The sequence below is a fragment of the Poromitra crassiceps genome, assembly GCF_964638095.1.
Source record: "Poromitra crassiceps genome assembly, chromosome: 29".
Taxonomy (NCBI): domain Eukaryota; kingdom Metazoa; phylum Chordata; class Actinopteri; order Beryciformes; family Melamphaidae; genus Poromitra; species Poromitra crassiceps.
In genome coordinates, this window is record NC_139641.1 from 16,967,704 (window position 1) to 16,980,085 (window position 12,382).

At 45.4% G+C, this 12,382-nt stretch overlaps 1 protein-coding gene across 1 annotated transcript in view; it reads left to right on the forward strand.

The window, feature by feature from the left end:
* The window catches only part of LOC310800173 (exostosin-1a-like), a 108,455-nt gene that overhangs the window by 72,786 nt on the left and 23,287 nt on the right, over positions 1 to 12,382 (forward strand). The window contains exons 4-5 of the mRNA XM_083662757.1: positions 300 to 419; positions 12,211 to 12,343. Of these exons, the coding sequence (XP_083518883.1) occupies positions 300 to 419; positions 12,211 to 12,343 (253 nt within the window). The remainder of the gene's footprint in view (positions 1 to 299; positions 420 to 12,210; positions 12,344 to 12,382) is intronic.

A 12,382-nucleotide genomic window follows, 5' to 3' on the forward strand; every position in this document is an offset into this window, starting at 1 on the left:
AGATAGTCTGAGTCTTAACCTGTGTTATCCCTATGGGTTCACTAGATAGTCTGAGTCTTAACCTGTGTTATCCCTATGGGTTCACTAGATAGTCTGAGTCAGCTGTCTCCTACAGCTAAGAGATATAGAAGACTCGATGCTGACGTTGAGAGAAATCTTGCAGTCTTTTCGATGTGACAGTGAATGGCAGACTGACTGTGTGGATATAATAATGACAGTATCCAGGGTAATTCTACCAGAATGTTTCTATTTCAGTTTCTGGGGTAAATATAATGAACTCTTGTTCACCTCTGTCCCAGATCCCCTCCACGGTGCGCTCCATCCACCAGGATCAGATCCTGTCCCTCAGACAGCAGACCCAGCTCCTCTGGGAGGCCTACTTCAACTCTGTGGAGAGGATAGTACTAACCACCCTGGAGGTACATGCATGCACAGACACACACACACACACACACACACACACCCTCACACACACACACCCTCACACACATACACCCACATAAGCATAAAGATAGGGCTGCTCGATTATGGCAAAAATCATAATCAGGATTATTTTTGACTGATATTGAGATCGTGATTATTTAACACGATTACTAATTTTTTGGGCTAAATTACTTTGTCGACACCATGCCTTTATTGAACTTGAAAATACTTGTCTTTTTAATACTGGATTTCTTTGAACTATATACCGTAATTTCCGCACTATAAGGCGCACCTGAATATAAGCCGCAGCAGCAAAATTGACTGTTTGTTACATATATAAGCCGCACCAGACTATAAGCCGCAGGTGTTTTAATGTTTAAAACTGGTCAGGAGTAGGGATGGGGGAGAGTACTCGGGTACTCGAGTACTCGTTTGTAACGAGAGTACTCGAGTACCGTTTCCGCTGTCCGGGTACTCGCCCCACCCCCCTCCCCTATAAAAATGGCCGATCTAACGTTAACAGCGTCTGGCGAATCGCCAGCAACACAGACGTCCATGTATATTAACGCAATCTATATTCAGCAGATGTAAAATAAACAAGATTTGATTGCAGTTGTTTTCCGTTCATGGCCAATTTATATATAGATGTGCAAGCAAAGATGTTAACGTTAGATGTTTTTTACTCGGACGGACCACTTTGACTAACGGACCCCTGACAGTAACTTTGTTTACCATAGCCAAACGTTCCGTGTTTCACCACGGGCGGGGACCATCACTCGGATGTTGTTGGTGGTTTTTGCGGTTAACGTTAGCGAACATTATTACTGTTTGCAGTTATCATGTTTGCAGTTATCACTTTTTGGCAGAACACCAGAGTTTTTAATAAGTGGATTTACTTAACAGTGATCAAGAAGCAGTATGGAATGATTACCGACATGTATTGGGAGTTACTTTTACTGAGGTAGGCTAACGGCTAACACCGGATCACCTTATCACAGTCAATCTGTAAAAACTAAAAAGTGCACCAGGCAGCGCTTTTTCCATGCAAAATTGGTAATGTGTGTGAAGTTGCTGTGAACAGCCCCATACAAAGCAGATCACCCCTGCTCTCATCACAGGCATTTGGCGAATGCTAATGGTAACTGCTTAACATAGCCAAACTTAGGATCTTTCATGTGTGTGTGTCGTTCCCCCGAGGGGGGGGGGGGGGAGTACTCGAGTACTCTTTCATAACAGAAGGAGAGTACTCGAGTATTTAAATCCCTTACAATGCCCATCCCTAGTCAGGAGGAGGCGTAGCGCCTGCCTGTAACAGAGATCTCCGTGTCTTATCAGTGGAGACCGTTTTGAGTCCGATGAACAAATCAATCAAAAACACTTCACTACGTCGAACATAGGCTACAAGATTCGTTTCATTCCATTGAATTTGGCAGCGCGGACGAAACATGGGTGGAACGAAACATGCAAATTACATGTTTTGCATCCTCATCGTCGTAACACAGCCAGTTCTCCATCTTTTGAACCATGATGTTAGATTACAACGAGCTAGTTGTGTGGCTTAGCCTTCCAAAATGTTGCCGTAAATTTTTTAGAATGTAATACATAGAATTGGGAACGTTACATTCAATTTCATTCAGACTGTCTTTCAGGCTCAATCGCTGCCATTTTTCCCCCGGAGCGAGGGAGCGAGGGAGGAGGGATGGTGTTTTACTGTAGTGGCTGAGAGAGCGTAGTGGCACAGTGCTCCAATCAGGTCGCGAGGCACATTTTTTGCAACATCATCCAATCAGGGTCTCGCTCTCGTAATGTCTGTCTTGCTCTCGTTCTGTCTCTCGTAGCAAAATCCATAGATTTAGGAGGTCCCCTAGTGGCCGTTAGCTGGAAAAATCCATAGATAAGCCGCACTGTTATATAAGCCGCAGGGCCGAAAAATGGGGAAAAAGTTGCGGCTTATAGTGCGGAAATTACTTGAACTGAAAAACAAAGAAATAGATGAAAATAAAGGTTAAAAAAAAAGATAAATAAATAGGCTAACTAAAATAAATAATAGATACAAAATAATTGTTTTATCTCGATTATCTTGTTTTCATAATTGTGGGAAGCCAACATTGTAATTACGATTAAAATTCGATTAATTGCACAGCCCTACATAAAGATACATAATATGACATAAATCTTTTTTTATCAATCTTTTTTTCTCTCCTATTTTCTCCCCAATTGTACTTGGCCAATTTCCCCTGCTGTCCCAGTCGTTGCTCCGCCCCTCTGTCGATCTTGGGAGAGTTGTTGCCTCCTAGCACATGCTTCCTCCGATACATGTGCAGTGATACATGTGCAGTGATACATGTGCAGTGATACATGTGCAGTGATACATGTGCAGTGATACATGTGCAGTCACCAGCTGCTTCAGAGTTTCACCAGGCAGGATGTAGCATGTGGGAGGATCACATGACTCCCACAATTCCCCCTCCTCCTCCCCCTGAACAGGACTCACACCAGTGGCGCCGGAACGAGTTTGCAATTAGGGGTACACTTTTTTTTTCTTTTTTTATATATATATAAATATATATAGAAATATATAGAATAAATATATATAAGAAAAATTGACGTTTTTTTTTACATTTGGATGATTTTTAGCCATATTTAGAGGAATATCTCATTTTAAATTAATATTAGGATTATACTGTAGTGATGTCATTATTCAGTATTTTCTCCTTTTCTCACTCACTTGGTGACCTGCTCTCCCTTTAGGTCATTTTATAATTACACTACAACAGACAGCAACACAGGCAGAAACACTGAACTTATTATTATTATTATTATTATTATCACTTTGAAACACAGTGCAAAACTTGTCATCTCAACACAAAAATAAAATAACAATAACCGTATACGATTATAGCAGCAGCCAATGACAGTGAGTGCAGTACAGACAGTACAGTAATGTCTCTCAGGTGTAATAATCCCACAATGATCATGGCTTTAACAAGCATCACAGGCTGTGTAAACAGTGTAAAGTGGGCTCTAAGCGTCAGGGGCAGTTGCCCCCTCAGATTTTGGAAAGATTTTTTTTTTCTTCTTCTTTTTTTAGGGGGACCAAATTTTAAGGTGGACAAAATGTCCCCATGTCCCCCTGCTTCCGGCGCCCCTGACTCACACCCAACCGGCTTCCCACCCGCAGACACGGGCAAAATTGTGTCTGTAGGAACGTCTGACCAAGCCGGAAAGTACCACTGCCAGGAATTGAACCCGGGTCTCTGTAGGTTGTAGGCCAGTACAACTACTCTGTAGTACTCTGTACTTGTTGTCGTGATGATAACCACACAGGTGCAGACTCTGTGCTTGTTGTCGTGATGATAACCACACAGGTGCAGACTCTGTGCTTGTTGTCGTGATGATAACCACACAGGTGCAGACTCTGTGCTTGTTGTCGTGATGATAACCACACAGGTGCAGACTCTGTGCTTGTTGTCGTGATGATAACCACACAGGTGCAGACTCTGTGCTTGTTGTCGTGATGATAACCACACAGGTGCAGACTCTGTGCTTGTTGTCGTGATGATAACCACACAGGTGCAGACTCTGTGCTTGTTGTCGTGATGATAACCACACAGGTGCAGACTCTGTGCTTGTTGTCGTGATGATAACCACACAGGTGCAGACTCTGTGCTTGTTGTCGTGATGATAACCACACAGGTGCAGACTCTGTGCTTGTTGTCGTGATGATAACCACACAGGTGCAGACTCTGTGCTTGTTGTCGTGATGATAACCACACAGGTGCAGACTCTGTGCTTGTTGTCGTGATGATAACCACACAGGTGCAGACTCTGTGCTTGTTGTCGTGATGATAACCACACAGGTGCAGACTCTGTACTTGTTGTCGTGATGATAACCACACAGGTGCAGACTCTGTGCTTGTTGTCGTGATGATAACCACACAGGTGCAGACTCTGTGCTTGTTGTCGTGATGATAACCACACAGGTGCAGACTCTGTGCTTGTTGTCGTGATGATAACCACACAGGTGCAGACTCTGTGCTTGTTGTCGTGATGATAACCACACAGGTGCAGACTCTGTACTTGTTGTCGTGATGATAACCACACAGGTGCAGACTCTGTGCTTGTTGTCGTGATGATAACCACACAGGTGCAGACTCTGTGCTTGTTGTCGTGATGATAACCACACAGGTGCAGACTCTGTGCTTGTTGTCGTGATGATAACCACACAGGTGCAGACTCTGTACTTGTTGTCGTGATGATAACCACACAGGTGCAGACTCTGTGCTTGTTGTCGTGATGATAACCACACAGGTGCAGACTCTGTGCTTGTTGTCGTGATGATAACCACACAGGTGCAGACTCTGTGCTTGTTGTCGTGATGATAACCACACAGGTGCAGACTCTGTGCTTGTTGTCGTGATGATAACCACACAGGTGCAGACTCTGTGCTTGTTGTCGTGATGATAACCACACAGGTGCAGACTCTGTGCTTGTTGTCGTGATGATAACCACACAGGTGCAGACTCTGTGCTTGTTGTCGTGATGATAACCATACAGGTGCAGACTCTGTGCTTGTTGTCGTGATGATGAAACCACAATGAAACCACAACAGACTAGATTGAAAATGGAGAGGGCAGATCTAAAGTGTTCAACACGCTGTGATGTTTGTGGGGCTGGAGCTGTGGCTCGGCTATCAATCATGTCAGCAGTTTGTTCCTGTCAGAGTCCATTTATCTCTATTCTGTGTGGTGAGCAGCAGCTGATCATATTGCTGCTCAGCTAAAGTTACACACCAGAGGGAAGCGATGTAGAGGAAGAAACCAAATGATGTAGAGGAAGAAACCAAATGATGAGAGAGGGGGGCGATGTAGAGGGAAGAAACCAAATGATGAGAGAGGAAGAAACCAAATGATGAGAGAGGGGGGCGATGTAGAGGGAAGAAACCAAATGATGAGAGAGGGGGGCGATGTAGAGGAAGAAACCAAATGATGTAGAGGAAGAAACCAAATGATGAGAGAGGGGGGGTGATGTAGAGGAAGAAACCAAATGATGTAGAGGAAGAAACCAAATGATGAGAGAGGGGGGCGATGTAGAGGGAAGAAACCAAATGATGAGAGAGGGGGGGCGATGTAGAGGAAGAAACCAAATGATGAGAGAGGGGGGGCGATGTAGAGGAAGAAACCAAATGATGAGAGAGGGGGGGCGATGTAGAGGAAGAAACCAAATGATGAGAGAGGGGGGGTGATGTAGAGGAAGAAACCAAATGATGAGAGAGGGGGGGCGATGTAGAGGAAGAAACCAAATGATGAGAGAGGGGGGGTGATGTAGAGGAAGAAACCAAATGATGAGAGAGGGGGGGTGATGTAGAGGAAGAAACCAAATGATGTAGAGGGAGAAACCAAATGATGTAGAGAGGGCAGGGGCAGAGACAGAGAGGATGTGTAAGCATCTTGGCAAGCCGGATTCTCCACTTCACTCCATCTCCTGGGCCCAGTAGTTCAAAACTTTTAATCTCAATCAGATCCGATCAGATTTTGAAATCCCATTTTCTGTGATCCAGGATCAGACAACTCGGCCAGATTTTGTCCCAGTATTTCAAAGCAATTCAGGATAGGATCACCCTGATCCAGTTTCAGACTTTTCAAGATTACTACTAGATCCTGAATATCAGTGCTTTAATCCTACCGATCTCCATCTAGTGGATATGAAAAATAATACAAGGAGGAAGACAAGAGACCACATTGCAGAGACATCTATAATGTCTAATTATATTTTTAAATACATAAAGGACATAAAATCATCATGGAAAAAATACTCCCACTAGGGTAACAACAAAAAAACATTCATTCAAAGGCAGCTGGATCATCCAGGCGTGCTTTGAGGAGCTGAATTCTAACATAACATAACACTGGCTTGTATTGTGCTACACAATATCGCTGTCCATCGCAGAGTCCCCCTCTCTGACATCGATGATCCCCCAGAGCCCCTTGCACCTGCTGATGATCTAGGCCCACCTATGGATTTCCCTCTAAATGAGAGACTGAGTGGTGGTGCAATGCGAGATGCTATTGTCCGCAATTACTTTTGAAAGGTGATGACAGATGATGGACCTTTTTTTTTGTTGAAGATATTTTTTCTTTAATCTAAATTACATTTGTGATTGACAATCTTTGTTGTGATACTTTTATGAGCATAAACATTTATGTCATCAAGATTTGGTTGAAAACAAAATAGGCCACCACAAACGTGACCAAAAAATTTTAAATAAAATGTATTTGCCATGAAGGCTAAAAATTGTGTATCATTTCAGTTAACAAACTTTGCCATCTTATTTATATTGAAAAATATTTTTAAATAAATTGTATAGTACATTTTGCTCTGGTAATCCACTGGAAATCCACCCCTCTGGTGGGATCAAGATAATCCAGTTTTTTGGGATCAAACTGATCCCAATCCTGTGTTGTCGCTTTGAACTACCCGTTTTGAAGATTTGATCCAGATTAAAGCTTGGATTTGATTTCCTGATCTGATCGGATATCAAAGTGATCCTAATCCTGTTTTTTGGTTTTGAACTACCCAAAATCCAAATCTGATCAGATCAGATAGGGATTAAAAGTTTTGAACTACCGGTACTGGGCAGTAGACCCAAGTGTCATAATTAGGGATGCAGCGATCCACTTTCTTCACTTCCGATCCGATTCCGATACCTGAATTTGGATATCTGCCGATACCGATATTATGCCGATACCAATATTTTTCTTGAATATACAGTATAGGCAAATATGTGGCCAATTAATTATTCTTTTTTTAATATACCTTGCAAAAAGCAGACAAAATTAAGAAAATATACAAGGCAAAGAAGGATACTATTATACATGGGCAAATTACGGCCAGCGCCTGCGCTGGAATTGCAAAATAATAATAATAATAATTTTGGATCGGATTATTTTCTCTCAATCCGATCCGATCCGTGAATTAGTGCCAATATCAGCGCCCGATACCGATATTGGATCGGATCGGCCCCATCCCTAGTCATAATCCAAGTATGCCCATCCAAGTAGTTGGATGGGCATATGTCCATCCCAAAACTGCTGTCACGTTCACTGTTTTAACTTCATCTTTAGAATATCATACCTGTACGACCTCCAAACTATGGCTGGCTGCCCACTGGGCGGGCTGAGTAGCATACCTGTACGACCTCCAAACTATGGCTGGCTGCCCACTGGGCGGGCTGAGTAGCATACCTGTACGACCTCCAAACTATGGCTGGCTGCCCACTGGGCGGGCTGAGTAGCATACCTGTACGACCTCCAAACTATGGCTGGCTGCCCACTGGGCTGAGTAGCATACCTGTACGACCTCCAAACTATGGCTGGCTGCCCACTGGGCGGGCTGAGTAGCATACCTGTACGACCTCCAAACTATGGCTGGCTGCCCACTGGGCGGGCTGAGTAGCATACCTGTATGACCTCCAAACTATGGCTGGCTGCCCACTGGGCGGGCTGAGTAGCATACCTGTACGACCTCCAAACTATGGCTGGCTGCCCACTGGGCGGGCTGAGTAGCATACCTGTACGACCTCCAAACTATGGCTGGCTGCCCGCGTGGCGGGCTGAGTAGCATACCTGTACGACCTCCAAACTATGGCTGGCTGCCCGCGTGGCGGGCTGAGTAGCATACCTGTACGACCTCCAAACTATGGCTGGCTGCCCGCGTTGGGGGCTGAGTAGCATACCTGTACGACCTCCAAACTATGGCTGGCTGCCCGCGTTGGGGGCTGAGTAGCATACCTGTACAACCTCCAAACTATGGCTGGCTGTCCGCGTGGCGGGCTGAGTAGCATACCTGTACGACCTCCAAACTATGGCTGGCTGCCCACTGGGCGGGCTGAGTAGCATACCTGTACGACCTCCAAACTATGGCTGGCTGCCCACTGGGCGGGCTGAGTAGCATACCTGTACGACCTCCAAACTATGGCTGGCTGCCCACGGGGCGGGCTGAGGCTGAGGGGATAAACTTACCAGCCACAGCTAAAATATACCATCATTTTGCAGTTTGAATGTAATTTCACCGGCAGATAATGGAAAGTTCATTAATACGGACAAAGTAAGAAGTCAATTTTCTGCAGCCACTAAGAGTATTGCTGATTTTCCCTTGGCCTATTCTTAAGCATTATTACGTTTAGTGCTATTATCTACAGTTCACATCATTAGTCTCTCTCCCTGGATCATGTTACATAGGCTGGTCCCAGGCAAGAGGAAGTCAGGGCAGAGGAAGGCAGGGCTGGGGTTTCTCTCTCAACAGAGTAAAGTTACACCCCCAAGCAGCTGATCTTCCATGTGTTTACTCTGTCAATATCTTAACCTTGTTCTAGGGCAGTGTTTCTCAAACAGTGGTGGTCCACGGGCGCCCCCTAGTGGTCCGCGAGTAGATTTATGTTTTTGGCGTGATGCGAGGTTAGTGCATTCATCTAAAGATGGAATTATGCATCCCACATCGGCGAGTGTCCGTGCGGAAAAGTCACGTCAAATCAGCAGACACGCCCCTCTGCAAGGCTCCCGTGTGGACGGTTTTCGCCTGGCCGTGCACACACCCCTGAATTTTGTAACTACGCAGACGCGGCTGGGCGGACAAAGTGGCGTTTTCAAGACTCCCGCTCACTTCCCACGAGCAGAAACCTGCACAGAGTATAAAAGCTCCACGCGTTTTCTCCTCAGGATTCCATGTCTCTCATTTCTGTGCGACAGTCCAAACGTCAAGCATCATTCTAGCTTAAAGGTCCCATTCCGTGCAAAAGCTGTTTTTACTTGTAAATGCATATATACTGCTGTCAGCCCTCCCTGTAATGAGTGGTCACACGCTCAGAACTGCCACAGTTGGATTTGTCCCTATCCAGCGTCCCCCTGCAGTCTCCTCCAAGCCACACCCCCAAACGCTTCGTTTGCCCAGAGGGGAATCTGGGGGAATCGGGACGTCACTAGCTTCCTCCTGCATACTGCGCGGGTCTCTCTCACACAAGCTACCTGCACCATTTAGTCTATAGCCACAAAATTAACACTTCTAGCTGGAGCGACGCCAACTGTACGTGATCCAGCAACTGCAGAGGTGCATTCGGTAAGTCTAGGCATTTTGAGATGTCCTCTTTAGCGTAGTACCGTTTAGTTAACGATAACTCGCAACCTAGCGTGCTGGTCCACAGACGCTAATCTGATTGGCCGCTGGGAGCCTGGGGCGGGCTCTCCCTCAGCGGCCAATGGGAACTGTTAGTTCTGAATATATTATAGAAACAGGCTGTTCTTGGAAAGCGACCAGAAGAGGGAGTGAGAACTCCGTCACAACAAACGGGTTTGCTATATTTTCGACAGATTAATCCAGAATCATGTTTTATGGACCAGAGACACACGTTTTTAAGAGGTTACAGCTGCACGAATCGGGACCTTTAAAGTCGAGCTGAACCCAAAAATGACTTTTCTTTTCTTTTAGTTCAAATACCTGGGTATGCAGTGCACCTATTTAATAATGTATGCAAACAAAAGCACAACAATCTAATTTCTTTAGTTTTTCACACTTTTTCACATCAAAAGTTCATTTTTCAAGATTTCATTGATAACAGTAATCTACAGTTTGCTGACGTCACCTAGTACTATCAAATTTCTACCCCATTTCAACCAATCATATCACGACATGCAGCTGTCAATCAAATCTTCATTTCAGGATAATGAAGTAGAAAATGGGCATAGTGCCTGTCATCTGGCAGAATTACTATCCCATAAACTAACTACTAACTTGGCCAATTGCATGAAACATGAACAAAAAACAAAAACTATAATCTCTAAGAAAGAAATGTAACTGGCTCGTTAAAACGCGCATTCCAGGGATATCGTATTTACAGAAATAGCGTGAATCGCGCGCGCTTGAGAGCGTGGTAGTCAGGGGTCGTCCCTCGGAGATTTCAGGCGGGCGGGCAGCACCCATGCATCGGATTGTCCGCTCGCTCCGCACGAAGAAAGTGGCTGCCTGGTACTCCGCGGATCCCACTCGCGTAGCACGACAACACGCTGAATCCCACTCGATTTGGGGGTGGAACACGCCATGATTGGCCGATGCCAAAGCCAGTCGACAGAATTGTCAAATCAAATCATCGACACGTATATGGTCCGCCTCTCAATTTGTTTTCAGTCTCCGACGCTCGTGCTATTGCACTCGCCTCCGGTTCACTTTGACTTTAAGGCAGTCTGTATGCCTCCCTGGACTGTGCCTTGTCCCAGGACAGGTAGATTGAGGGCCAAACAAAAGAAAAGCTACTGGCTTTAAATTGAGGTTAACAGACTTTGATGGGAGTCTTGTTTATCAGCTCATAAAGCTTGTTTAAAGCAGCCATAGTACATAGGGTTTGAATATAGCCACAGGCCATTGGCATCGTAAAGTCTCATCTGTGTCATTTCTTTCTCCTTTTCACAATATGGTCAAAAGCGTCAATTCTATTTAACACAAAATCATGTTAGCATTTAATTTGTATTCAGTGGGCAATGCAAGCTAGCAAGCTACATTAATAACGTAAAATAACAGTCTAGAATTTAAAATGTAAGTGACGTAAATTGAATAGTCAATTTGCTCGCGGCCCTTTCAAGTGATCTTATACGAGAAGACACATGTCGGCTTAATGCAAAGCTTATTATACCCAGGCATTCGTAGCCGGCACTGCACTTGTTTACGTAAGGTGACTCTCATTGTCTCATTTGTCAATTTGAGCTGTGTCAGACGGTTTCTCAGAAGCATTCTGGCACATCGTCACACTTAGAAATAGATTTTGTTTCATTATAAGGGAATTGATTTTAGTGCAAAGCGGCTTTTGGAAAACAGAACAACGATGGCTGACATCTGACATTCTGATCGCCCATTACAGTAAGTGTGATGCAGGGAGATATCATGATCTGTCTGTCATCCCTTTGGGCAATTGAATTACATTGGAACAAGGTGTGCTGAGAGCAATTGATTGGTACTTACTGTTTGAAATCGATTTTTATTTGACCACTTTACAGAAAACACTAGTTCTGACAGAACATGAGTCCTCTGCTCTCCTCTCATCTCCTCTGAGTCCTCTCCTCGAATCCTCCTCTCCTCTCCTTGAATCATGTCCTCGTCTCCTCTCCTTTCCTCTACTTGAATCCTCTCCTCTTCTCTCCCTGAATCCTCTCCTCTCCTCTCCTCTTCTCCCCTCTCCTCTCCTCTCCTCTCCTCTCCTCTCTCCTCTCCTCTCCTCTCTCCTCTCCTCTCCTCTCCTCTCCTCTCCGTTCCTTGAATCCTCTCCTCTTCTCCTCTCCTTCCCTCTTCTCTCCCTGAATCCTCTCCTCTCCTTGAATCCTCTCCTCGAATCCTCCTCTCCTCTCCTTGAATCCTGTCCTCGTCTCCTCTCCTTCCCTCTTCTCTCCCTGAATCCTCTCCTCTCCTTGAACCCTCTCCTCTCCTCTCCTCTCCTCTCCTCTCCTCTCCTCTCCTCTCCTCTCCTCTCCTCTCCTCTCCGTTCCTTGAATCCTCTCCTCTCCGTTCCTTGAATCCTCTCCTCTCCTCTCCTCTCCTCTCCGTTCCTTGAATCCTCTCCTCTCCTCTCCTCTCCGTTCCTTGAATCCTCTCTCTCTCCTCTCCTCTCCTCTTCCCTCCTCTTCCCTCCTCTCCTCTCCTCTCCTCTCCTCTCCTCTCCGTTCCTTGAATCCTCTCCTCTCCTCTCCGTTCCTTGAATCCTCTCCTCTCCGTTCCTTGAATCCTCTCCTCTTCTCCCCTCTGCAGATCATCCAGGACCGTGTGCTGCAGCACACCTCCAGGAGTAGCCTCATGTGGAACAGTCAGCCTGGAGGTCTGTTCACCCTGCCTCAGTACTCCACCTACCTGGGAGACTTCCCCTTCTACTACGCCAAGCTGGGTACGTGGATTCTGCACTTATAAAAACCACTTTAACGAC